The sequence below is a fragment of the Rhineura floridana genome, chromosome 13 (assembly GCF_030035675.1).
Source record: "Rhineura floridana isolate rRhiFlo1 chromosome 13, rRhiFlo1.hap2, whole genome shotgun sequence".
Classification (NCBI taxonomy): Eukaryota; Metazoa; Chordata; class Lepidosauria; order Squamata; family Rhineuridae; genus Rhineura; species Rhineura floridana.
Window position 1 is genome coordinate 6,482,989 of NC_084492.1, and position 26,085 is coordinate 6,509,073.

Below are 26,085 nucleotides of genomic sequence, written 5' to 3' on the forward strand. Positions count from 1 at the left end.
AAGCCTTTAAAAGGCCCAAAAGCCATCTGAATATAAAGTTCTTGGCTTTCCGCTGCACTGTCAACACAGGCCTCCCTGGCTGGGGAGTTACAGAGTCCAGGCACAGGAACAAAGGAAGCCTTCTGCTTTGTTCCAACCAAATGTGTGTTTGGAAGAGGGAGGAGGGCCTCTGTGGATGTTGTTAATGAGCAGGCAGGCTCACATGTGGGTGAAGGAGTTCCTTCAGATATTCAGGTCCTAAACCAGGTCCTGTTGTTGGAGAAGATGGCATGTTTAATCACTGTCCCGTCTGCTCTGAAAAAGACTTTCGCTTGCCTCTCCTTTCACAACAAGCTGACCACCAGTTGTGAGGCAGAGACGATCCACATATTGCCCCGTTGCAGTGACCAGGTGTGATGATGCCAATCTACGCAGAATCCGTGAACAGGACTGAAGAGTAGCCCCATTGTCTGTCTGTCTGTCTGTTCTTTTTTATCCCACTTAATATAATACTCATATATATATATATATATATGTTACAATTATAATTTAAAAATTGATATTATATATATATAAGAAAACTCTAAGCAGTTTACATAAAAACAGTAAAATATAAGTCTTATTATTATTAGACGTATATGCTGCTCCCAAAGGTACCCATTAAAATTTGTATCGGTTGTTGTGTCCACTAGAGCAGAAGGCAGATTTATTATTATTAATATTAATATTAATTTCCTACATTTTCTCCAAGGACCTCTCGCCCTCCCCATTTTATCCTCGCAGCAACCCTGTGAGATAGGTTAGGCTAAGAGAGAGCGACTGACCCAAGGTCAGCCAGTGAACTTCATGGCTGAGTAGAGATTTGAACCCAGGTCTCCCAAGTCACAGTCCAGCGCTCTTAACTGCTATATTTCATTGGCCATAATAACCCTCCAATCCAGCAACTGGGCCGGAAGAGAGCAAGGGAGGCGGGCAAAGGCAATGCTCTGGTAACTTCTAGATTGGACTACTGTAATGCGCTCTACGTAGGGCTGCCCTTGAAGACTGTTCAGAAACTCCAGCTAGTGCAAAATGCAGCAGCCAGGCTGTTGACGAGGACCCATCGGTCTGCGCATATAACACCTGTCCTGGCCCGCCTGCACTGGCTACCCATCTGTTTCCGAGCTAGATTCAAGGTGCTGTTTTTGACCTATAAAGCCTTATACGGTGTGGGACCGCAATACCTTGTGGAACGCCTCTCCCGCTATGAACCTACCCGTCCACTTCGTTCAGTATCTAAGGCCCTCCTCCGGGTACCAACTCATCAGGAAGCCCGGAGGATTGTTGTTAGATCTAGGGCCTTTTCTGTGGTGGCCCCCGAACTCTGGAACAGCTTACCTGAGGAGATACGCCTGGCGCCTACGGTACTTTCTTTTAGGCGCCAGGTTAAGACCTGGCTATACTCCCAGGCACTTTAATGTTTAATGTTTTCATGTTTAACGTTGTTAGTTAACTTGCTGTTATGTGTTATTGATGTTATTATACTATTGTATTTTAATCCTGTTTGTACACCGCCCAGAGAGCTATTAGCTATGGGCGGTCTAAAAATGAAACGAAATAAATAAATAAACGCCAATGCTTCGTTCAGTCAGGCTGCCCCCTCCCCACCACAGGGCCAATGGACACCATCTGCCCTGTGAGAAGGAACATCTGTAGCCGTCGCTGCTTCAGTGGGGATGGTTCTTGTGGCTTTGTGAGCCTGTGGTTCTCGGCAGGTCAGTTGCGTTCTATAAATGTTGGTAGCTGCTTTGAGGACTCTAGTTGAAAAGCAGAAAATAAATGTATTAATTAAATAGACCAAGATCTGTCTTCTGCCTGCTGCTGCAATAGAATAATGTGTTTTTGAGGATGAGCTGTGACACAGGATCTGGCCTGTATCTCGTGGCTGTTTACCCAAGTCAGAAAGGTCACATCTGAGCTGTCTCCCTGCTGTGTAAGGGCTGCGTTGGATAGGATATTGGGAGTGTCCTAAGCATGAGGAAGAACTGTCCACCAAGCCCTGCCAAAGAGCAGGTTTATTAGGATGCAAGTCTGTGCCACCCGGTGTTGTACGTCTAGTTGTTGATAAGCAGGGACAATCCTGTTTGTAGGTTTCCCATAATGGACTTCTGGCTGGCCACTACAGAAGACAGGATGCTTGCTAGGCATGACTTTGCTCTGATCCAGGAGGGCTTTTTAAGTTCTTCCTTAGGCAATGTATGGTCTGCGGAGAGAACAGAATCCTTCTTGACACACACCCCAAGCAGACCATAATGGAGCTCTCCAGATGACCACCTTCTTTGTTTGCCATGGCCCCTTCCTGCTCAGAGGCCAAAGAAAGGTCTGCATTGCTGTGGGCTGTATGCGTGTGGTGGCTCTGACGCACCTCTCTGCAAAATCTAAATAAACTCTGTCTCGGCATGCCAAGACCATGTCCCTGGGCTACAGGCCAGCATTCCAGGCTGTGTTCATCACCTGGGGGTGTCAGTCAAAACTGTGTCCATCCCAGCTCTGGCCTTTGGGGAATATAGCTTGCTGTTGACACGGGGCCTGGGCTTTTAAAAAAAGGATGTATGCACCCTTATTTTTAGCCTGTGTCCCGATCCTCAGTTGTGACAGAATGACAACCTCGATTTGAACTTCCGCTTCGCATGAAAGCCGTGCTGAATCTTCCTCTCCCCAAGACTCTTCCCCACCCTTTTTGGTTGGAATCGCCTTTCAAAGTCACCTTGTTGGCTCTTGGACCGTTGCTACCTGTGTGCACTTCTAAAGGGTCTCTGTGTGTTCCAGGAAAGTGGGAGTTGGTGACTGTACACACTACCTTTAAAGCACTTTTGAAGCACATTATTCCCCTCAAAGAATTCTGGGCACTGTAGTTAAGGGTTGCAGGGAATTGGTACTCTGGGGGTGGGGGGTAAACTACAGTGCCCAGAATTCTTTGAGGGGGGGAAATGTGCTTCATAGGTATAGTGGGTAGGTAGAGCCAATGTTGGACTACGACCTGGGAGACCAGGGTTCGAATCCTCACACAGCCATGGAGCTCACTGGGTGACCTTGGGCCAGTCACTGCCTCTCAGCCTCAGAGGAAGGCAATGGCAAACCCCCTCTGAATTCCATTTACCATGAAAACCCTTTTCATAGGGTTGCCATAAGTCGGAATCAACTTGAAGGCAGTCCATTTCTATTTCCACACAGCCATAGTCTGACATGTTAATGTAGGTCCTCCTGAGCTAAAATCCACACGTAAGGGGAGGGGAATTAGCATCTTGCTGTGCCTAGCCCACCCTCAAAGACCTGGTGCTTGTGTGCTCTGGCTCAGGAGAGGGAGAGTGCTCAGCTAGCAAACATTGGTCTCTTCTGTGGAAACTGAAACTCACAGATCTCATGACAGCATCTGTCAGTTTCACTTCTGCAACTGGTCCAACACGAATCCTGAGACAAAGTTTGAAGGCTATCTTCTGATAAGGCAGGGGCTTGAGGGAAGAATCCTCTTCTTAATGTGCAGTTAGCAAAATAAACTGGGGGGGGGGGGTGTAAATGCCCACACACATTGGGGTTGTCAAACTTGTTAGGCCTGTGAGCACATTTGCACTTTTGGCAAGTGCCTTGAGTGCCACCTACTGGTCACTTCTCTCCCCCCCCCCAAAAAAAGCACACACATTCTTCACTTTTCCAATCTGAACCTTGAAAAGCACATAGAGCTGAAAGAGGAAGTGGGAAAGAGGATCCCTCTTCCAACTTCCTTCTTCACCTCTATGTACTTCTCAAGGGAGAAAAGGGCAGCCACCCTTACCCACCTCATGACCAAAGGGGAACTCAGAGGCCTTGTGGGTGTCAAGGGAAGATCTCAAGGGCATCATTGTGCCCATGGCCACCATGTTGGCCACCCCAATGTTTTTAAGACTAGTCAGCAGTTAGGTTAGCGTGTAGGCCCATCAAGTCAGAGCCTCCCCAAGTCCACGCTGGTATTGCCATCCCTACTTTAAGCAGGGTGGTAGCAGAGACGTTGAGAGCAGAAGCAGCCAGCGTATATTTCCAGCCAGCTTCATGCCAAAAGGTAAATTGTGTGTGTGTATACTTGATGGAAAGGTGGTGTCTCTCAAGGGTTGCCTGTTCTGAGACAAGTGTGTGGCTTTTGGGACTGCACACTTCTGCATTTGGATCCAGAGGAGAAAAAGGGGCATGGAAGCTATATAAATAGAGGATAGTTGCTGGGTAATGGGAATGACTCACTCCTAGTTTCCCAGGTGAAAGTCTGTGTCACGTGTCCGTCGTCTTTCCCTCTTCTGCTTGAGTTTGTTTTCAGAGGCTGGGTGGCCTTTTTATTGCTTCATGGCTGGCATAATGTGCTCCATTGGCCTGAACCGGCTCTGCTACCTGCTTCTAAAAGGATGTGGAAATACTTTGCCTCCTGCAGAATAGGGGCTCCCAGTCTTGATGATATTCTAGTCCTGTGTAAGAATAGGAGCCAAAATGTTTGCCTCTTTCAAAGTGGCTGCAACTAGTGCTGTGGTACTCAGTCTCCAAAATAGCAACACTGCCATGTTGATGTGACCTGCACAGTATGGCCCTTAGGTGTCAAGAATGTCAACCATGAAAGTGTTTAATATGGTGTAATTTCTGGTTTAGGAAAAATGTGTCCTTAAGAATTAAAGCTGCATAGTTCCAGTTTTATCGCCCTGCATTTGAGATGCTCTCTGTTCTGTATGTATGTATATATGTGCATGGAGCCAGCACGTGTCTTGGAAAATTCTAGATCATGATTATATTCATAACCTTTTAATTGATCGAGACCCAGTGTGGTGTAGTGGTTAAGGTGTTGGACTATGACCTGGGAGACCAGGGTTCAAATCGCCACACAGCCATGAAGCTCACTGGGTGACCTTGGGCCAGTCACTGCCTCTCAGCCTCATGAAAACCCTATTCATAGGGTCACCATAAGTCGGAATCGACTTGAAGGCAGTACATTTACATTTTTTTAATTGATAGTTTACTGAATATTTAATTGATTGGAAAGTGCAGACTTTAATAAGTAGAACTGCAAGCAAAGGGTATGTTCCTATTTGTTTATTCATTCATTTCATAGAATCATAGAATAGTGGAGTTGGAAGGGGCCTATAAGGCCATCGAGTCCAACCCCTGCTCAGTGCAGGAATCCAAATCAAAGCATTCCCGACAGATGGCTGTCCAGCTGCCTCTTGAATGCCTCCAGTGTCGGAGAGCACACTACCTCTCCAGAATTGGTTCCATTGTCGTATGGCTCTAACAGTTAGGAAGTTTTTCCTGATGTCCAGTCGAAATCTGGCTTCCTGCAACTTGAGCCCATTATTCCGTGTCCTGCACTCTGGGACGATCGAGAAGAGATCCCGGCCCTCCTCTATGTGACAACCTTCCATGTATTTGAAGAGCGCTATCATATCTCCCCCCCAGACTTCTCTTCTCCAGGCTAAACATGCCCAGTTCTTTCAGTCTCTCCTCATAGGGCTTTGTTTCCAGTCCCCTGATCATCTTTGTTGCCCTCTGTATTTATTACATGTATATCCCACCCTTCCTCCCAGAACCAACTTTGGTATTCGTACATTAGCGCAATGAAAAACAGAGGGAAAGATATTGCAGAAAGTGTAAGAAACCAAGTTTTTAAAACAGCTTTTTACAGCTTAAACAACAAAACTCTGCTAATGGTTATAAACTTAAGTCTTTTGTAACAAGCAAATGCTTTTGTAATATCCAAAAATATTTTAATTGAGTTGTCCATCAGAGCATTTAATCATCTGAAAAGTCTTTAATTGACAAACAGCCCTTATTTCCACACATCATAATGAAGATTTTTAAACAGGAGCAGACCTTTCGTGTTGTTCTACAGCTACAGAAAGTATTGATCATGCAAATTTTTGACAAAAAGACCTCTAATGTTGACAATCCCATGGCTCAAATTGCGGACATCCCCGCTCAGCATCTCTGAGTTCCTTAGAACTAAAGTCCCTTATTTGGAGTAGCCATGTTTGTTGCCTAGCTGCAAAAAGGGTAACTTTATTGTTTGGTAGTATTTAAAGCCGCCTTCCCCAACCCCTGCCCACCAGTAATGGCTAGGGCTGATGGGAGTTGTAATCCAAAATATCTGGAAGGCTCCAGGTTGGAAAAGGGTGATGTGCAGTATTATTGACATTAGTTGCCTACAAAGCACATGTGATACACAACACACGCTTTGGGGGGGGTGTTATGGGCAAGGGAAGGTGAGAATTGTTTCCTTGTCAGTTGGCTCACACAAATATGAGCAGTTCTTGCTGTGGTAGCTGATCAGGGCATTGGACATCAAAAGCCACCATCTGTACTGTGTTGATTGACAGGCCTTGACTTTAACCTTAACCTGCCTGGGCGCTTTCTATTCTTGTTCTTCCACTCCCCGAGTGTGAGCAAGTTCCTGCTTGGGAGTCTGGCTGGCAGTTTTGTTCTTGGCCTGTGGACTTGACAGACTGAAGTTCTTTCCGTTGAAGAGACGTGTGTGCCCAAGAGGCAGGCTTCTGGGCCAGTTGCCCTACTGTTCTGTCTTTGGCAGGGGAGCTTTAACATTTCTGTAGGCAACTGAAATGCAGTGGGTTGTCTTTTTCTTTCTTTCTTGGATGTTCACTCATAGCAGAAGTTTGTTTTGTTTCTGACTTGACTAGAAATGTTCATCTCTAGACTCAGCTCAAGTGAGGCATTCCAGTATTAATAGTGGAAATGAGCATTACATGCTTAGTGTCTACTTTTATTTTTATTTTGTATGTTCATGGGAAATGAATAAAAAAAATTTTTTTTTAAGAGTTTTGAAAAATCTTTATTAAGGGAACTTTAAAAGAAAATTACACACATAATAAGCCTCCACAGTTTGTGATCCACAAATGCAGACACAACACATATTGTGGCCTACCAGTTGTTTGACAACCATCCTATCAATGTAGTCCAGGAAAATGTCCAACACTGGAGATTCATGGGTCCTCTGATAGGCTCTGTTTGGCTTGGTGAGTTGCAGGTTGTGCAAGCCTGATGTATATAAGATCTTAGTAAGAAACAATGGTATCTGTAGATGCATACTGAGAAAAATGGAAATGGACTGCCTTCAAGTTGATCCCAACTTACGGCGACCCTATGAACAGGGTTTTCATGGTACGTGGAATTCAGAGGACGTTTCCCATTGCCTTCCTCTGAGGCTGAGAGGCAGTGACTGGCCCAAGGTCACCCAGTGAGCTTCATGGCTGTGTGGGGATTCCAACCCTGGTCTCCCAGGTCGTAGCCCGACACCTTATCCATTACACCACACTGGCTCTTCATTTTCTACAGGTCTTGCTCATATTAATATTGCTTGTTCTAAGCACACTAAACTGCATCTGCATGAACAAAGGCCAACCATACGTCACACGTCTACGGGGGGAAACAACAAAGAGTCTTGCGCACCTTAAAGATAATGTTGTTGTGAAAGTCTTTAAGGTGCCAGAATACTCTGTTTTGCTGCAGCACACAAATGCAGGTATTGCTCTGGAAACTTCTGTAGGGGATATTCTTCTGCATTCATACATGAGCATGAAAATTATTGTTACATATTCCTTCTTTTTCAAGAAAGTCACGTATTCCAGAGGTCTTCAGTTTCCGCCATTCCTTCCCAAGCGCGCTCTAACTACAGTTGCCTGTAGCATATGGAGGAAGGGTGGTGTAGAGGTGTTTCTTAGGAAGTACGCATTATTTGCCTCTGTGGAAGAAAGAAGCCATTCTGGAGATGGCCTCACATATGGAACATTTTTATAAACAAAGATGTTAGTAATTCAGTTAAGTCATCATCTGCAAAGAGAATTACTCTTTTTCCGCCTTACTTGGGCCTGACTTCAGTCCTTTGTGGAAGGGCCAGCACTCAGTGATAGCACACTTGCAGAAAACCCCTGATGTATCCAGATCAGTGGCAGCTGGTGGCTGCATGTCAGCCAGGCAGTGGAATCCAGAGCGGATTCCACTGCGTTGAAAGCTTCCTTTCCTTAACAGTTTGGACTAAAACCCGGAACTGATTCTGCTGCCCTGCGGACATGGAGCCAGCAGTCATCACTGGTCCAGATGGGGCTGGGAAGGACCATAGTGTCAAACCTGGAGAACCTCTGCCTGTTAATATAGGCAACATTGAATGAACTGTTGATGTGGCTCGGTCCTACATTCAGATACATTTTTAAGCTGCCACATTTGTGGCACATTTTTCAAGACTGCCCCGAGGAAGCTTTACCCATGGATATATTGGATCAGATTTTGCTTCCTCTGTGCAACTGCATCCATGGGAAACCTGGGCCACTCCACTGGAGTAAACGTCTGGACCTAATTATGAAGACAGAGCAACCAATGGATCATACAAAATTAGGTGTGGCAAACTGAAGTAACTCTGAATTTGGCACCGCAATTATGGATCTGAGAGCAGGAATGCTTAGGCCGTCCTTCTCCAACCTGATGCTCTCTTAAAGTTTTGGGCTACCACTTCCACTGCTGTCTAGGGCTGATGGGATTCATAGTCCAAACGTTCTGGATGGCACCAGGTTGGAAAAGGCTGTGCTCAAACAAGAGCAAGTGAGGTGGGATGTATTGTCCATGCTGAGAACTTCTGTGTTTCCAAGCAAAGAATTCCAGATTGGCTCTGGCACTGGCCAAAGGAAAGTCAAGTTCACCCTTCTCTGTCTCTCTTGATCTGCATACCAGTCCATATGCAGTCAGCGGATTGGGAAGGACTGGGGGGGTGCATGGTCCACGTTCATTTTTGACAGCTTGTGAGGTGGGGACAGTAGTTGGTAATGCTTATAATGCATGACCAAGAAAGCAGCCCCACAGCCCCGTAGACTGCCTAGGAAGTGGCACGAGTCATTTTGCTTCCTTAAGTTCCACTACCTGATCTGCGCCATCAGGGAACATTGGGACCATTAATTTCCTCACTCCATCCTTGAAAATGCTTCTGACTGATATTTTCAGTAGGACCAATTAGGGACGGGGAAGAATATTGAATTGAATTGAAACTTTATTTTTACTCCGCCCTTTTTCCAAACTGGAACTCAGGGCGGCTTACAAATAGAATATCCACTAAATCAGACCTGGCACCAAATTCCAGCTGCATTTGATAGTTCGCAACGTTTTCGGACCGGCACCTGTTTCTTACTGCGTGTCGCAGCTATAATTGCCATGGATTTTGTGGCCACAGCTGCAAATCAGCAAGAATTTATTCTTTCAAACTTTCTCCCCTATCTTACATTGAGTTAACGCTGCCAAAAAAACACGTGGAACACTGTGATTATTCATGTAAGTTACCTAAAAATTAGTGTTTTTCGCACTGCCAAAAACCAATGTCAGATACTGTCATCATTTACATAACTATCTATATTAATAACTATCTGTATTAAAAATTTTGGCCACCAAAAAAATAAACCGAATCATCTAAGACCGCACACAGCAGATCGAATCGGCAAGAGCAAGTGGGAACAAAAAAAGGGCAGATCGGGATCCAATGACGGAATAAAAGCGGATCGGAACCATGCAGCCAACCCCCGTCCTTAGGGCCAGTGTGGTGTCTGCCAAGCTCTGTAGCTTTAAGAATTAAGTTTGTACTGGATACACTGCCATACTGGGGGAAAATTTAAAGCAGAGCTCAAACAGGTGTGCATGGTGATAGTTAACGGTATCATTTGACTCAGCAGATGCTGTTGAAGTGAATGTGTTTTCAAGGAAGGCATCCATCCAGAGCCTGCTTTGACAGTTCTTCTTTGTCATTTGCGAGAAGAGTCTGTGCAGGTGCAATTACTACAGGAGGTGGAAGGCATTTTCTCTTCTCCCACATCCTGTCACCATTTTATTCCCCATGCTGAAATGTTGGACAGGACTGTAAAAAAACATGCTGTATGAGTTACAGAGGCTATAATACTTTATACATCTTTATAATGGTTATATACCAGTTTAACAGTCATGGCTTCTCCCAAAGGAATTCTGGGAGCAATTCTGGCTCAAGTTGATGGAAGTTGTAGTCCAAAACTTTGCAGTGAAACCAGGTTGCCAAAGGCTGTTCTAGCCTATCTTTGAATAGGGAAGGAGTCAAACAGTCCTAAATAGGCTAGTTTGCATATATATGGGCACACACACCTCTTTTGTATCCAGGCAATCCAAAATGTCAGCCAAGAAAAGCTGAAATCTGTGGCTTGTATAAATCATGAAAACTTTGTGCTTTTTTGGTATAATTTTTCTTGTATAACTCTGTATACTTTTTTCTGTTTTCCATAATGTATTCTGCTTTTGCCAATCTTGGGGAGAGGCAAGTATCTGTGCAGGACACTAAAGCCTGTCTCTAAATGTAAATGTACTGCCTTCAAGTCGATTCTGACTTACGGCGACCCTATGAATTGGGTTTTCATGAGACTGAGAGACAGTGACTGGCCCAAGGTCACCTAGTGAGCTTCATGGCTACGTGGGGATTCGAACCCTGGTCTCCCAGGTCATAGTCCAACACCTTAACCACTACAGCACACTGGCTCTGAAGCCTGTCTCTAGTCATTCAGTATTGTTCAATTCCTCTCTGCCAGGCTTCTCAAGATTTCAGCAGTTATGGTCCACATACTTGCAAGCATGAGGACTAGAAATTTGCTTTGAAAAACAAAACTAAAAACTAAAGCCAAGATTCTCAATAAGCTGAATTCTGCAGCGAGTACAACAGTGTTCTTTTTCTGTGTCCTATCGCACCATGCTGTTGTGCATACGATGCCTTAGCAGAAGGTTCCCTTTTAGAAAGCGATGGGTCATGGACTCAGGATGGTGTTTTAAACCCACTCTCAGGTAGTCTGTTTCATTCCATGTGATGTAGTGGGACTTCTGGGGTCCTTTTTATCTTGTTCATCCTTGTAACAGCTTTATGAAGCAATTTTTTTTTATTACATTTATATCCTACCCTTTCTCCCAAATAGAGCCCATCTTAGGACAACATTTGCAGCAAGAAGCAATGGCAGTCCTGTCATGCTTTGTCTGAGTGGGAGACAGTTTTTGTGCAATTTGAAAAAGCGTTGGGTTTAGCTATGGGAATCAAACCCTGCAGTCGTTCAGCTGAACCTACCTCACAGAGTGACATTTTAACTTCATATCTGGTTCTCCAGTTCTGGGAAAGGCCTGTGCCTGAGATCTCCAGGGTAGCTCCATTATAGCCCTTTGCTGGCAATTGTTGAGGCATATTTCCACTTTTATAGTAATTTGGGACAGTCCTGGCTTATGAGCTGCCACGTTTAGTGGGTAGAGCTTTCATGATTGTGGAGGATGCTGTTGCTGTGGTGCGTGTTTGTGTGTGCCTGTGTGTGTGTGCGTATGTATCTTCCTATATATATTTTTGTAAGCATCACGCTTACAAAAAGGGGAGCTTTGGTGACCCCTGTGGAGAGCAGGGGGCTCTGGTTCCTCATGGGAGGGGGAGGGTTCTGGCTGTCTTTGGGAGGGGGAGCAAAGTGAGCAGGGAGGCAGCCTTGTGTGTGTGCTTCTATATTAATTGCAATGTTCCCGGGCAGCTCTCCTCGAAGGCTAGAAAGTACCTTCGTACGTAACTAGCTTAAGCATTTCCTGCTGAAAGAGAAGGGTCTGGCTGTGTAAAAAGAGTCGATTGTCTAGCAATTGGTGAATGCTCACCTGTGCTGACTAGGCATGGGTGGAGGAGGGATCTTGGGAAGTAGAAGGATCTTTATTAAGTTTTTTTAAGGGGAAAAAAAATCCACAAGAAAAGCCTCTACATTGCCATCTTCTACAAGGGAATGACACCATGAGGTGAGAGAGCCCTATAATTCTCTGCAATGACTTGTTTCATGCAGATGTGCTCCCACATGCTGGAACCACGCAGAGACACTTTTAAGAACACAGATAAACTGCAGGGAATTCTCACCTCGTGATGAGATCTTCCTGCTTTTTTGGGGGGGGGGGTGATTTCATAAGGCCATCCTAAGGGAGCATTCAGGTAATATAGGGGATGTATAAATCCCACAAGTGTATTCTGTTGCTACCAGTTCCCTGCAAGGTCTGAAGCCGCTCTCCAACAAGCAGAAAGGAAAATGTATTACATCTGGTTTTGGAGGCTACCTCCAAAATGTATTACATCTGAGTTTTGTGTGGCCAATAACCCACATCTAGGGGAGGGATTGTAGCTCAGTGGTAACAAGCATATAGTAGGGCCCCGCTTTACAGCGTTCCGCTTTAAGGCATTCTGCTGATGCGGCACCTTTCGTTTTCAATTTTAAAGTTTTTTTCCCCCTTTTGCGACGTTTTCATGTCATTTTTGTGCGATGCGGCCCATTAAAGTCAATGGGGTTCTGCTTTACGGCGTTTTCCGCTTTACGGCGGGGGTCCGGAACGGAACCCGCCGTATAAGCGGGGCCCTACTGTACTTGTTTGCTCCCTAGCTCTGATAAAAAGGATCAGATAGCAGGTAGTGGGAAAGACCTTTCTTCACCTGAGACCCTCAGAGAGATGCTGGTAATCAGGGTGGAGGCAGTTTTGCAGTATTATTATTATTATTATTATTATTTATTAAATTTATATATCACCCGACTAGCATAGCTCTCTGGGCGGTGAACAACAGATTAATACAAAATACAATAAAATCCAATAAAATGAACCACAAAGTACAGAGAATGGGAGATCTAAAAACAATTACAATACAATTTAAAACAAAATTAAGTTAGATTAAAAGCCCTGGAAAAGAGGAAGGTTTTAACCTGGCGCCGAAAAGACAGCAGCGTCGGCGCCAGGCGTACCTCATCGGGGAGACTGTTCCACAGTTCGGGAGCCACCACCAAAAAGGCCCTAGTTCTTGTAACCACCCTCCGAGCCTCGCTGTGGGACAAAGCTCGGAGGAGGGCCTTCGATGAAGAGCGCAGTGTACAGGCAGGTTCATATAGGGAGAGGCGTTCCAACAGGTATTGTGGTCCCGCGCCGTGTAAAGCTTTATAGGTCAAAACCAGCACTTTGAATTTAGCCCGGAAGCAAATTGGAAGCCAGTGCAAGCGGGCCAGAACAGGTGTTATGTGTTCGGACCGCTTAGTTCTTGTTATCAGTCTGGCAGCCGCATTTTGCACTAGCTGAAGCTTCCAAACTGTCTTCAAAGGCAGCCCTACGTAGAGCGCATTGCAGTAGTCCAGTCGCGAGGTTACCAGAGCATGTACCACTGATGTAAGGTCCTCTCTGCTCAGATAGGGACGTAGCTGGGCTACCAACCGAAGATGGTAGAACGCATTCCGTGCCACCGAGGCTACTTGATCCTCTAGTGACAAGAAAGGATCTAAAAGAACTCCCAAGCTACGAACCCGCTCCTTTAGGGGAGTGTAACCCCATCCAGGACAGGGTATATATCCACCATCTGATCAGAGAAACCCCTCTGTCCGCTGCCCATGTAAAAGCAACAGCAAAAATGTCTAGCTCAAAACTTCCTTGTCTTGTTGTTAACAGCCCTCCAAATGGTGTGGGATGTGGAGCAGGGGACTAGTATGAGAGGAGAGAATTGCAGAAATTCTTTAGGGTTGCCAGGTCTCTATTTTTGCCAGGAGACTCTGGGTTTTTGGGGTCCTGTCTAGGTCTCAGGGTGAGTGACCTCAATTGAGAATTGGTGGGTGGTCTGCTAATTATTAGGATCCCAGCAAGTGTGGATGGGAAATGTAGCCCTTTCTTCCTAAATGCACTCTGAAGAAAAATCCCTCTTCTCAAGAAGCTTGTTTTAGAGCTCCGCATTTAGCTTTTTAACATCTTCATATTTTAATGTTACCAACTTACCTGTTATCCCAGGACTCTGGATAGATTTTGATGTATCCAACAACCACTGTTATTTTTATTTTTGACGGAGGGCGACAGAGTGTGGTCGAGTGCGAGTTGGTCTGCCGGCGTTGCGGCCTCCGCCTTTGGGACGCCGCGGCTTCGAACGGCTCAGACCTCGCTGCCATTGTGCTGTGGCCCAGGCTGTTGTGTTGCGCTCGGGCGGCTTGGGTGCTGCCGTTTCGCCGCTTGCTGCCGCTTGCTGCTTGCTGCTTGCTGCCGCTTGCTGTCGCCGCGGGGCGTCTTTCGCCGTTGGAGTCGTTGCTCCTTCTTCGGGTCGCTGGCTGTTGGTCGCTGTGGCGTTGCTGCTTCGGGCTGCTGTCGTTGTGGGTGCCGTTGTTGCCGCTTGCGCTCTGCTCTGCCCTGCCCTGTCGTCCTTTGTGTGCTCTCCGCCTTGCTGCGTTGTCGATCATCGTTGCTGTTCGTTGGTTGCTTGGTCGTCTCTACCATTATTGTCTTCGCTGTTCTGTTATCGGAGACGGAGTGGATCGCCGTTTGTTTTGGGACGCGAATGTCGATTTTTCCTATTTTGGGATATTGCTGCGGTTTTGCTCTTTCTGTCCCATCGCCATCGTGTCATCAGTGTGTTGCTGCTATTACGCCCTCTTTAAGAACGGCCAGTGTTGTTAACACAGTTGCGGCACTGAGATTGCAACATTTTAACTCATTGCTGCCACCTGGATGTAATGAATAGGCTTGAATGTGTTTTATGTTTTGTGAATGATTGAGCTGTTAATGTATGTGAGTCTTTAGTTGGAATTGCGTTGTAGTTTTAATATTGTTTGAGTGTATTGAGTGCATGTTTATTGTATTGTATTATTGATTAAGTGTGCTGATTATTTGGTATGAATGTGATCAGGTGTGTGTGTATTGGTGCTTTTATCTGTTTTAATATGTGCCTGGGAGAGAGTATTATACATCAACCGGGGAGACCTTCGGGGGGCCCAATTAGCGTAGTGACGGGTAATGGGAGGTATGGTGTTGTGAGGAGAGCAGGCCAGGTAAGGGGAACCCGTCCCAGACAAGTAGTGTCTGTGACCCGTTCCGGTTCTCCTCACATCCCCAGGACTGCTGGTTGTCCTATCAGTCAGCCTTCGGATCTCCATATGCTGTTGTTGAACGCCAGGTCGGTACAGCATAAGATCTCCCTTGTTCATGATTTAATTGTGGACGAGGCAGCCGACCTGGCGTGCATAACCGAGACCTGGGTGGGTGATATGGGAGGAGTCGCCCTTTCCCAGCTTTGCCCACCTGGGTATACGGTTCAGCATTATGGTAGAGCCGAAGGTCGGGGAGGTGGGGTTGCTGTGGTCTATAGGAGTTCTTTCTCACTCACCAAGCACCCTGTACAGGTGACGACTGGTTTGGAGTGTCTCCACCTTGCGCTGGGCCAGAGAGACAGGTTGGGAATTTTGTTGGTGTACCGCCCGCCCTGCTGCTCAACAAATTCCCTAACTGAGCTGACAGAGTTAGTCTCGGAGGTACTGTTGCAGTCCCCTAGACTGTTGGTACTGGGGGACTTCAACGTTCATGCCGAGACTGCTTTATCTGGGGCGGCTCAGGACTTCATGGCGTCCATGACAACCATGGGGCTGTCTCAGTTTGTTACTGGCCCGACACATGTGTCGGGACATACCCTTGATTTGATCTTCGCCACTGGACAGGGAGATGGTGATCTGGAGGTTGGGGGTTTTTCATCTACCCCATTGTCATGGACAGATCACCGCTTGCTGAGGTTTAGGCTTACGGCGACCCTTTCCCTCTGCAAGGGTGGGGGACCTATTAAATTGGTCCGCCCCCGGAGACTAATGGATCCTGAGGGTTTCCAAAGGGCTCTAGGGGATTTTCCGACTGAGAAGACTGGCGCTCCTGTTGAAGCCCTGGTTGAACTGTGGAATACGGAGATGACCCGGGCGGTTGACACAATCGCTCCCATGCGCCCCCTCCTATGTAGAGCTCATACAGCCCCATGGTATACCTCGGAGCTGAGAGCAATGAAGCAAGAGAGGAGGAGGCTTGAGTGCAGATGGAGGCGGACTCCCGACAAATGCAATTATGCCTTGGTAAGTGCCTGCTCTAAGCGATATACAGCAGCGGTGAGGGCAGCAAAAAAGAGATATTTTGCTGTCAGTATTAAGGCATCACTCTCCCGCCCAGCGGAGCTTTTCAAAACTGTACGAGGGCTTTTACATCTTGACCCTCGGGATACTATAGACTCATCTGTAGCCCGCTGTGATGAGTTCGCTGGACACTTCCAAAATAAGATCGCCTGCATTCGTCGGGACTTAGATTCCAATATTATAGCAGTTGGATCCAATGAAGCATCCAGATTACGGTCTTGTCCTCTTTTATTGGATGAGTTTCAGTTGGTGCAGCTTGAGGATGTTGACAAGATTCTTGGACTGGTGCGTGCGACCACGTCTGTGCTGGATCCTTGCCCCTCTTGGCTGGTGAAAGCTGGCAGGACCGGAACCGCCGGCTGGGCCAAGGAGGTAATCAATGCCTCTTTGCGAGAGGGAGTGGTCCCTGACTGCCTAAAAGCGGCGGTGGTGAGACCGCTCCTGAAAAAACCCTCCTTGGACCCAGATAACTTGAACAATTATAGACCTGTGGCGAATGTTCCGTTCCTGGGCAAGGTTCTGGAACGGGTGGTGGCCGGCCAGCTCCAGGGTCTCTTGGATGACACTGATTATCTCAATCCGTTTCAATCCGGTTTTAGGCCTGGGTTTGGTACCGAAACAGCCTTGGTCGCCCTGTATGATGACCTTTGTCGGGAGAGGGACAGGGGGAGTGTGACCCTGTTGATTCTCCTTGATCTCTCAGCTGCTTTTGATACCATCGACCATGGTATCCTTCTGGGAAGGCTCACGGAGTTGGGAGTTGGGGGTATTGCTTGGCAGTGGCTCCGCTCCTACTTGGTGGGTCGTCAACAGAAGGTAGTGCTTGGGGAACACTGCTCGACACCCTGGACTCTCCATTGTGGAGTCCCACAGGGATCGGTACTGTCCCCCATGCTTTTCAACATCTATATGAAGCCACTGGGTGCGGTCATCAGGAGTTTTGGAGTGCGTTGTCACCAGTACGCTGATGACACGCAATTCTATTTCTCCTTTTCATCTTCCTCAGGTGAGGCTGTTAACATACTAAACTGTTGCCTGACCGCGATAATGGATTGGATGGGAGCTAACAGACTGAAGCTTTATCCAGACAAGACCGAGACGCTGTTAGTGAGTGCCTTCTCTGCCCAGATGGTGGATGTTCACCCTGTTCTGGACGGGGTTACACTCCCCTTGAAAGAACAGGTTTGTAGCTTGGGAGTTCTCCTCGACTCTTCCCTGTCTCTTGAGGCTCAGGTAGCCTCAGTGGCACGGAATGCTTTTTACCATCTTCGATTGGTAGCCCAGCTACGTCCATATCTGGACAGTGAGGTCCGCTCATATAACACCTGTTCTGGCCCATCTGCACTGGCTTCCTATTTGTTTCCGGGCTAAGTTCAAAGTGCTGGTTTTGACCTATAAAGCCTTACACGGCATGGGACCGCAATACCTGGTGGAGCGCCTCTCCCAATATGAAACTACCCGTACACTGCGCTCAACATCTAAGGCCCTCCTCCGAGTTCCATCTCATCGAGAAGCTCGGAGGGTGGTGACTAGAAATAGGGCCTTTTCAGTTGTGGCTCCCAAACTATGGAATGGTCTCTTTGATGAGGTGCGCCTGGCGCCGACGCTGCTATCTTTTCGGCGCCAGGTGAAAACCTTTTTATACTCCCAGGCATTTTAAAGTGTATTTTATAGTATTTTAGCATTATTTTGTATTTTTGACGTTGTTTGGTTCTTGTATTGTTTGTCTGTTTTTGGTTTTTGATTCATTGTACTTATTGTATTTATATATTGTACTTGTTTTTATTTTTATGTACACCGTCCAGAGAGCCTTCGGGCTTAGGGCAGTATATAAATTAAATAAAATAAATAAATAAATAAATAAATGTACAATCACTTTACAGTGTTGCAAGATAGGGGAGGTCCCTGCTCCCAAGCAGTCTACAGTATGAAACGCAACATAGCCTGTTCCCATGCCTGCTTCCTCTATACAGCAGGTGTGCGGAACCTTTGACCTTCCAGGTGTTGCTGAACTACAACTCCCATCAGCCCCAGCAAGCATGGCCAGTGGCCTGGGATAATGGGAGTTGTCTTTCCAACAGCATCTGGAGGGCCAAAGGTTCTCCATGCCTGCTCTACAGAAAGGCCACTGCGTAGATTGGGGTCCCCAGCGTGGTGCCTGTGTGCATCATGTAATACCTCTAAAGGCTTCCCGCCCTTCCCCATTTATTATTTTTAATTGGCTTTTTTGTTGTTTGGTTGGGGGAGGATCTGCCTGGTTTTGCAGGGTGCCTGCTTTGGGGGGGGTCTGTATGTTGCTTGTTTTGGGGGGATGTAAAGATTTTGCATGTTTTTGGACGGTAGTGGAAGATTCCTGAGCATCACCACTTCTTCTGTGAAATGTGTATTTTTGATGCCCACAATGGTTTCTTAGATGTCCAAAATGTGCCTTCTCCCCCTCAAAGTCTAAAAAGGTTGGGGACCTTTGGTGTCAGAAGGGAGGGCCATAACTCAGTGGCAGAGTATCAGCTTTGCATGCAGACGGTCTGGGGTTCAGCCTCTCAAACCGCCAAGTATGGCTGGGAACGTCTCCATTTGAGACCCTGGAGAAGCCGGTGCCAGTTAGTGTCAACAGTACTGAGCTAGATAGGACCGATGGTCAGTGGCGGCTGGTGGCTGCATGTCAGTGGGGTAGTGGAATCCGCTCCAGGTTTTAGTCTGAACTTTCAAGGAGCTATCTGTAGCTTTGCACCTTGGACAACTCCTTTTCCAAACTCCCAGGAAGCTGTCCAAGGCTCAGCACCTTGGACAGCTCCTTGAATGTTGGGACTAAAACATTGAGTGGATTGTACTGCCCCACTGACATGGAGCCATCAGCTGCCAGTGCCTGTGGTCTGACTCGGTTTAAGGCAGGTCCCGATATCCCTAGATGGAGTCAGAGTAGGCATGCCTCTCTCACTCATACGTCCTTCTCCTTTGCTCCTTTCTAGGTTTCAAGTGCCCCATTTGTTCCAAATCCGTGGCTTCCGATGAAATGGAAATGCACTTTATCATGTGTCTGAGCAAGCCCCGCCTCTCGTACAACGGTAAGTGGGACTTCTTCCAAGAGGCCATTTCCAGCTGTAAGAGTCCGGTCTATCAGGGCCTCTGTCAGGCAGGATGGGGAATGCTGGGAAGGGCTGGAAGGGAGGAGGAGCAACACTTGGGACGCTGCAGGGACGTGTGAGCTCCAGCTGCAGGGCTGGTGGCCAGCTTAGGTTCCCAGTCCGCTCCCCGTTGTCCTGGTCTTTTATGTAAGCCAAGGCTGGAGAACCAGACGTTGCTGGGAATGCAGCTCCCACCAGCTCCAGCCAGCATGGCCAGTGATGGGAGTTGTAGTCCAACAACGTCTGGAGGGCACTGGGTTCCCCACACCTGATGGAAGCAGGCCCACAATGTGCTGGTGCTGCCCTGGGTCGTCTTCTCCCTGGCTCAGCTTTGCTTGGGTCTCCTCAGGGCTCTTTCCGCTACTGCACCATAGAAATGAAATGATTTTCTGTACCAAAAAGAACCATCTGAAGAAATAAAAAATCAATTTACTAAGCCAGTTTTATGCAATATGCTTACACAAATGGAGGCAAATGGAGCTTCAGGGATTTCCCCACGCCTGCTTAAATACTTCTGAATTACCTCTGCAGCCATAAGGACCAGGAGCACTTCATTTTTCAGCAGAAGACTTTCCTGCATCAGATGCCAGATTCTATTCTTAGATGGTGTGGATTGTGAGCTCATTGGAGGGAGAAAACACCTACTGCCTGCCACATGCAACCAGAGTCTAGCACTGGGGGTGGGGTGGATGTGCATGGTTGGTATAGACAAAGAGCCACATACATGTGATTTCTTTAGCCTCCTGCCCAGAGCCAGTGGCCACCTGCCTTCTGCTTGTCACCCGGAGGACAGTGCTGGCTTTGCCTCTGTGCTGTTGCAGTTGCTGAGCTGGAGCGAGCCTGGCAAAAGGCTGACTGCTTTCTCTGCACTCCCCCCCTCCCCAGGAGTGAGTGGGCCTGCCCAGCAACAAGGGGCCCAATGGCTTAACTGGCACCTGCTTCAGCTGTCGGTGCCAGGCTGCATTAGTCCCAGAGCATCCCTGATGTGGCATGGAATCCGCCCAGGCTGTGCTGGCAGAGATGGCGCCAGGCAGCTCCTGAGGCTGTGAGATGGAAATCAGGTCAGGAGGAGGGGCCAGACAGCCGGCCGTTCTGCATTACAGCTGGGCCTTCTGTAGCCTGCGATCACAAAGGCAGTTCCACCTCTCCCCAGAAATTCCTCTGCCTGCCAAACAGAGCACAGCCAGAGATGATGCACCTCGTGCAGAGGTACTGGAAGATGGAATTCAAATGGCGGTGCCTGCCTCCTTCCCCACTATGAGGATCCCCTGCCTTCTCTCCCCCGCGCTTTTGGCTGGCACCCAACATGCTCATACACAGGGTTGTGTCAGGTCAGGCAGCAGCATAGGGGAGTGGAAGGGGATCTGTGAAAATAGCCCCCGTGCTTAGCAACTCCTCCAGCGCACCCCCTCCCCATGCAGAGTCACCATCACCTGTGTGGCCTGTTTTTGGAGCTGTGAACCAAAGGAGGGTTTTCACACAATTGCCTTCAGGCGTTAGGCAAGTGGGATGCTGGCTTCCTTCTTGAGCTGGTTTCCTCCGGGGCCTCCCGTGATCAGCCTAGCAACCTTTTTGGCCCGTGTTCGAAGGGTGCTATAGAGGATATTGCACTGTTTGTCAGGGCTGTACACTGAGTCAGTTCACTGGCTTCCAGCCCACTAAAGAATTACATTAGGAGGTTTATGCACACTTAACTCACGCAGTGGCAGAAAAGGTGTGTCTGATATCCTTAATGCAGAAGACATTTTGGGTTTTTTTAGTATGCAAACTCTGCATATAAAAAGAAAATCAAAAGCTATTGCTTAATGTTTTAAGACAGTAATTTTTGCCAAATTTGTGGCAATGGTCTGGATCCTTTGCCTGTTTATCTAGTGGGAGAAGCAGAGTGACAGCTGTAACTAATGCAGGTAAAACTGTGGGTTGTATTCAACTAAGTTCTACTGTCAGAGTAAAGCAATGGACCTAAGTTAGCCACATTCATTAATTTCAGTTGGATCTACTCAGAGTAGAACTAACATTGCATGCCATCCTATGACTTGCATACCCCCCACCATTTCAGACTGTGGTTTTTATTCCAATTTGCCAGGCCATTCATTCCTTGGTGTGTCAATTCAGACATCGCACTAAGCTATACTTGGGCTTCCTTCGCTGTGGTTTGGCATGATATCTGAACTGCATCAATCCAATTTCCAGACAGTGCTACTTCATTATGTAATAAGTTGTCCAGAGGGTGGTAAGGAGGGAAGAGGCCTTTTCAGTAGTGCGGTCCGTGGAATGTTCTCCGAGGGAGGCTTGCCTGGCACCAACCAGGGCTGTGGAGTCGGAGTTGTGGAGTCGGAAGCAATTTTGGGTGGAGTCAGAGTCGGTACAAATGTTCCGACTCTGGCTTCAAAATAAATTTTGATTGACAAAATTTTAAAATATAAATTCACAATGTCAGAGAAGCTTCCCATGAAGTCAGCTGTAGTTGAGCATTTCACCATAACTCAAGATGGAAAACATTTTGTGTGTCAGTGTATGACACAGGACCCAGATGAAGACAAATGCTATGATGCCAAGATCAGCGCATATTCAGGCAGCGATAAAAATGCTCCTATGAGAGCTTCCAATTTAAAATTACACTTACAGTGCTTTCCAGGGCTGTGGAGTCGGAGTTGGAATTGTGGAGTCTGAAGCAATTTTGGGTGGAGTCGGAGTCAGACAGTAGAAAAATAGAGTCGGAGTCGAAGGTTTGGCGTACCAACTCCACAGCCCTGGCACCAACAATTACATCTTTTTGCAAGAAGGCAAAGACATTTTCCAGGCATTTGAGTGTTCATTGAAGCAATTGATGGTATCCACTCCTCTTTCGGAGGCCGTCAGTGGTGATTAGACCTATATTAGGGGATAGAGGAATGGTTATAATTTGATAACCTTATATTGTGCTTTGCTTTTAATTATTTACAGGGGTTTTTTTGTATTTTACTATTTCTAAGTCATTTTGAGACTCTTGTGTGAAGCAACTGATAAGCTTCAATCATCATCATCATAGGATCATAGAATAGTAGAGTTAGAAGGGCCTATAAGGCCATCAAGTCCAACCCCCTGCTCAATGCAGGAATCCAAATCAAAGCATTCCCGACAGATGGCTCTCCAGCTGCCTCTTGAAGGCCTCCAGTGTCGGAGAGCCCACTACCTCTCTAGGTAATTGGTTCCATTGTCGTATGGCTCTAACAGTTAGGAAGTTTTTCCTGATGTCCAGTCGAAATCTGGCTTCCTGCAACTTGAGCCCATTATTCCGTGTCCTGCACTCTGGGACGATCGAGAAGAGATCCTGGCCCTTCTCTGTGTGACAACCTTTCATATACTTGAAGAGTGCTATCATATCTCCCCTCAGTCTTCTCCAGACTAAACATGCCCAGTTCTTTCAGTCCCTCCTCATAAGATTTTGTTTCCCGTCCCCTGATCATCCTTGTTGCCCTCCTCTGAAACTGTTCCAGTTTGTCTGCATCCTTCTTGAAGTGCGGAGACCAGAACTGGATGCAGTATTCAAGATGAGGCCTAACCAGTGCTGAATAGAGGGGAACGAATACTTCACGCAATTTGGAAACTATACTTCTGCTAATGCAGCCTAAAATAGCATTTGGCTTTTTGCAGTCCCATCACACTGTTGGCTCATATTCAGCTTGTGATCAATGACAATTCCAAGATCCTTCTCACATGTCGTATTGCTGAGCCAAGTATCCCCCATCTTATAACTGTGCATTTGGTTTCTTTTTCCTAAGTGTAGAGAACTTTGCATTTATCCCTGTTGAATTTCATTCTGTTGTTTTCAGCCCAATGCTCCAGCCTATCAAGGTCCCTTTGCATTTTGGTTCTGTCTTCCACGGTATTAGCTATGCCCCCCCCATTTTGTATCATCTGCATATTTGATAAGCATGCTCTGTACCTCCTCATCCAAGTCGTCAATAAAAATGTTGAAGAGCACTGGGCCCAGGACCGAGCCCTGTGGTACCCCACTCGTTACTTCCGCCCAGTTTGAGAAGGAACCATTGATCAGCACTCTTTGAGTACGATTCTGGAGCCAAATGATGATCATTCTGGAGTCAAATAATAATAATATGCAGTATGAAAATATTGCAGTAATAATGTTATTAATAACAATAATAATAAGCAGTGTGAAAATGTGAGTTTTCCTCTAACACTAGCCTGTGACTTCCTCTGGTTTGGATGCCTTTGTTTTATAGATAGCGAATGGTTTATTCCCTTTTCTCTTTTTATGAACTTAAATGCACTCTCCCTGGATCTCAGCAAAGTCCAGAGCGGTGTCTTGAGAGGCACACCGTTCTTGGTCTGAGCTCCATTCTCCTTTGTTCAAGGAAGGTTGCTTCTCGCAGCACAAGCCATACTGCTCCATGAGACTAGTAATGGAGTAATAAAGACTCCGAAACATACTTTCTTTGTGTTGAAGTGTCAATTCTGAGGAAGTGTTTGTGGTCCATCATATGAACCTTCCCTGTAGTCTAGATTAGCGATGGGCTCCATTTCTGCATTAATCAGATTTGCCATCAGATTAATTATTATTTCTGATTTTCTGTTACCTTTGCAGAGAGAATTTTGAAGTAGCATCTCTCCACGCCTGGTTTCAGATTCATTCTTATTTTCTGATTCTTTTTTTTAATTCACTTTGAAATCATTGATAGTGTGTTAATTTTATCAATTACGTTCTATGTGAGCTCTTGAAATGTGTATTTCCTTTCACTGATGTCAATGAAGTGTTGATTGTAACTGGCAGACAGAAAGCATTGGGGGGGAATGAGGTATTGATTGTAAGCAGCAGGGGGGAAGACACTGATTTGATCTGCCTTAATCTGCTCTGCAATGCACTTGAAAAGGAATGTAAACAGGCAATAATTACAGAGTTTAGAATAACAGCCGATAACAGTGAAGACTTGTGAATAAATGATGATTGTCCCAAGTCTCCAGATATTTCCACATGATGTCTTTTTGGAAGAGCCACTCTTCAGTAGCGGGCTTAGGAACAAATTTGTCAGCTCTCACGTTCAAGTTCTGCCATACAAAGAAGTCAACAAGTGTTCCAAGCCTACTTACCTACAACTGCTAACGTTAATCATTTTGTAGCCTAACAGAGAGAGGAAATCAACTTCTATAAAGCCCTTCTGCTCAGAGATGATTCTTATGTGCACAAATGGAACAAGCAAGTGGCTCTTTACAAAATGGCCCGTTAGACTTAAGATAGCTACAGTTCTGCAGTGGGGCTCGTTTCTGAGTCAGCCCTGCTTGTAGGGGAAGACCTCTCTGCAAGGCCACGGTTGGGTGGGGAGAGGGGGAGGGGTTTATAGCAATTGGACCTTGGGCAAACCCAGAAGCGAGGTAGTCTGTCTTCTCTGTGTTACGGGCCTTGATCCCCCTTTCGAGGGTGGAATGTTGCCAAGGTGGCACGGGGGTGGGCAGGCACCCATTTCTGCCCACTCCTCATCGCTTGTCTGCCTTCTCTCTCCCTCATTCCTCTCTGCAGATGATGTCCTAACAAAGGATGCAGGCGAATGTGTCATCTGCCTGGAGGAACTCCTGCAGGGGGACACGATAGCCCGGCTTCCCTGCCTGTGCATTTACCACAAGAGGTAGAGTATGAAGAAGGCCTTGTTCAGCACCCTCTCTGGGAAGTTCCAGTGTGGGGCAGTGGGGCTTCCTAAAACTGGCTTGGCTTGCACAGGGCTCCCTAAAATGGCCAAGCACCTCCATACGGGCCACAGGTCACTTCTTCCAGGTGCTCCTTCCCCTTCAGGCCCCTTTCTGCTGGGCAAGTGTGGCAACACTATTCCTCATCCCAGCCCTCCTTGTGGGGTTAGGGCAGGGACTTAGCCTTGTATAGGGCCCTGCACCAGCTATTCTGAGGGATCTTTCTCTGACACCCAGTTTCTCTTCTGCAGCTGTATAGATTCCTGGTTTGAAGTGAACAGATCCTGCCCAGAACACCCTTCAGATTGACCCTGGCAATGCTTTGCAAGGTGAGGCTGCCTTAAAACATTCTCTGTTCCCTCCACGCCGCCCCACCTCCTTGCCCACCCTCATTAATTTATTAATATGGTTTAACATGGAGCATTTATGAAAAACATAAGCCGGTACAAGACAACAGACCAATAATACTATATAAGAAAAGTTTTATCAAGCACAATGTTTCAAAGATGAAAAATTAACTTGTGAATCATCATTTATCAAATAGATGAATCTAAAAACAATCAAAAGATATTATACCTACAGAAACTGAAACAGATGTCAATACTTAACAAACAGAAAGCCCAATATTCCGATAGCTTTGTAGTGTGTGAATTTGACTTGTCTACTTGAGTTGCAAGCTCTAACAAATGCAGTGGTTTAGATTTGCTTAAGGCTGCATACTGGTTTACTCAGAAGTAAGCTTCATTGGGTTCAGTGGGACTTACTTCCAGGTAAGTGTGTACTGGATTGCAGCCTAAATGTGCTAATGGACTGCCTTCAAGTCGATCTCGATTTATGGCGACCCTACGAATAGGGTTTTCATGATAAGCGGTATTCAGAGGTGGTTTACCATTGCCTTCCTCTGAGGCTGAGAGGCAGTGACTGGCCCAAGGTCACCCAGTGAGCTTCATGGCTGTGTGGAGATTCGAACCCTGGTCTCCCAGGTCGTAGTCCAACACTAACCACTACACCACACTGGTTCTCAAAAGTGCTAATACTTGGGCTTATTTCTGTACTAAGATGTGGATCATGGGAAAACTACTGACCTTGAAGGAATGTCATCAGCAAGTCATTCAATAGCTAAGTCAGCCTGTACTGCAGTTAACAAAATAGCAAGACTTCATATACCTGTAGCTAAGTGAACGCTTTTCAGAATAATTTCTAAAAGTACAATTTTCATTAATTTGGGGGGGGGGGAGAGAAGTGTTAATACTGATGTACAGCAAGCAAACAGGTATGTGCAGTGTTTCATTGATGGGTTATCATTGTGGTGTACAGTACTGTCTACCACTTAAGGT

General features: G+C 46.6%; 2 protein-coding genes across 2 annotated transcripts in view; one reads left to right on the top strand and one right to left on the bottom strand.

The window, feature by feature from the left end:
- ZNRF1 (zinc and ring finger 1) overlaps positions 1-26,085 on the top strand; it is a 48,862-nt gene that overhangs the window by 20,930 nt on the left and 1,847 nt on the right. The window contains exons 2-4 of the mRNA XM_061593902.1: positions 18,911-19,006; positions 24,585-24,690; positions 25,000-25,077. Coding sequence (XP_061449886.1) covers positions 18,911-19,006; positions 24,585-24,690; positions 25,000-25,057 — 260 coding nt within the window. The 3' untranslated portion in view covers positions 25,058-25,077. The remainder of the gene's footprint in view (positions 1-18,910; positions 19,007-24,584; positions 24,691-24,999; positions 25,078-26,085) is intronic.
- LDHD (lactate dehydrogenase D) overlaps positions 19,480-26,085 on the bottom strand; it is a 42,757-nt gene continuing 36,151 nt past the window's right edge. Inside the window, exons 11-12 of the mRNA XM_061593896.1 lie at positions 22,995-23,145; positions 19,480-21,940 (exon numbers count right to left, since the gene is read on the bottom strand). Of these exons, the coding sequence (XP_061449880.1) occupies positions 21,935-21,940; positions 22,995-23,145 (157 nt within the window). The 3' untranslated portion in view covers positions 19,480-21,934. The remainder of the gene's footprint in view (positions 21,941-22,994; positions 23,146-26,085) is intronic.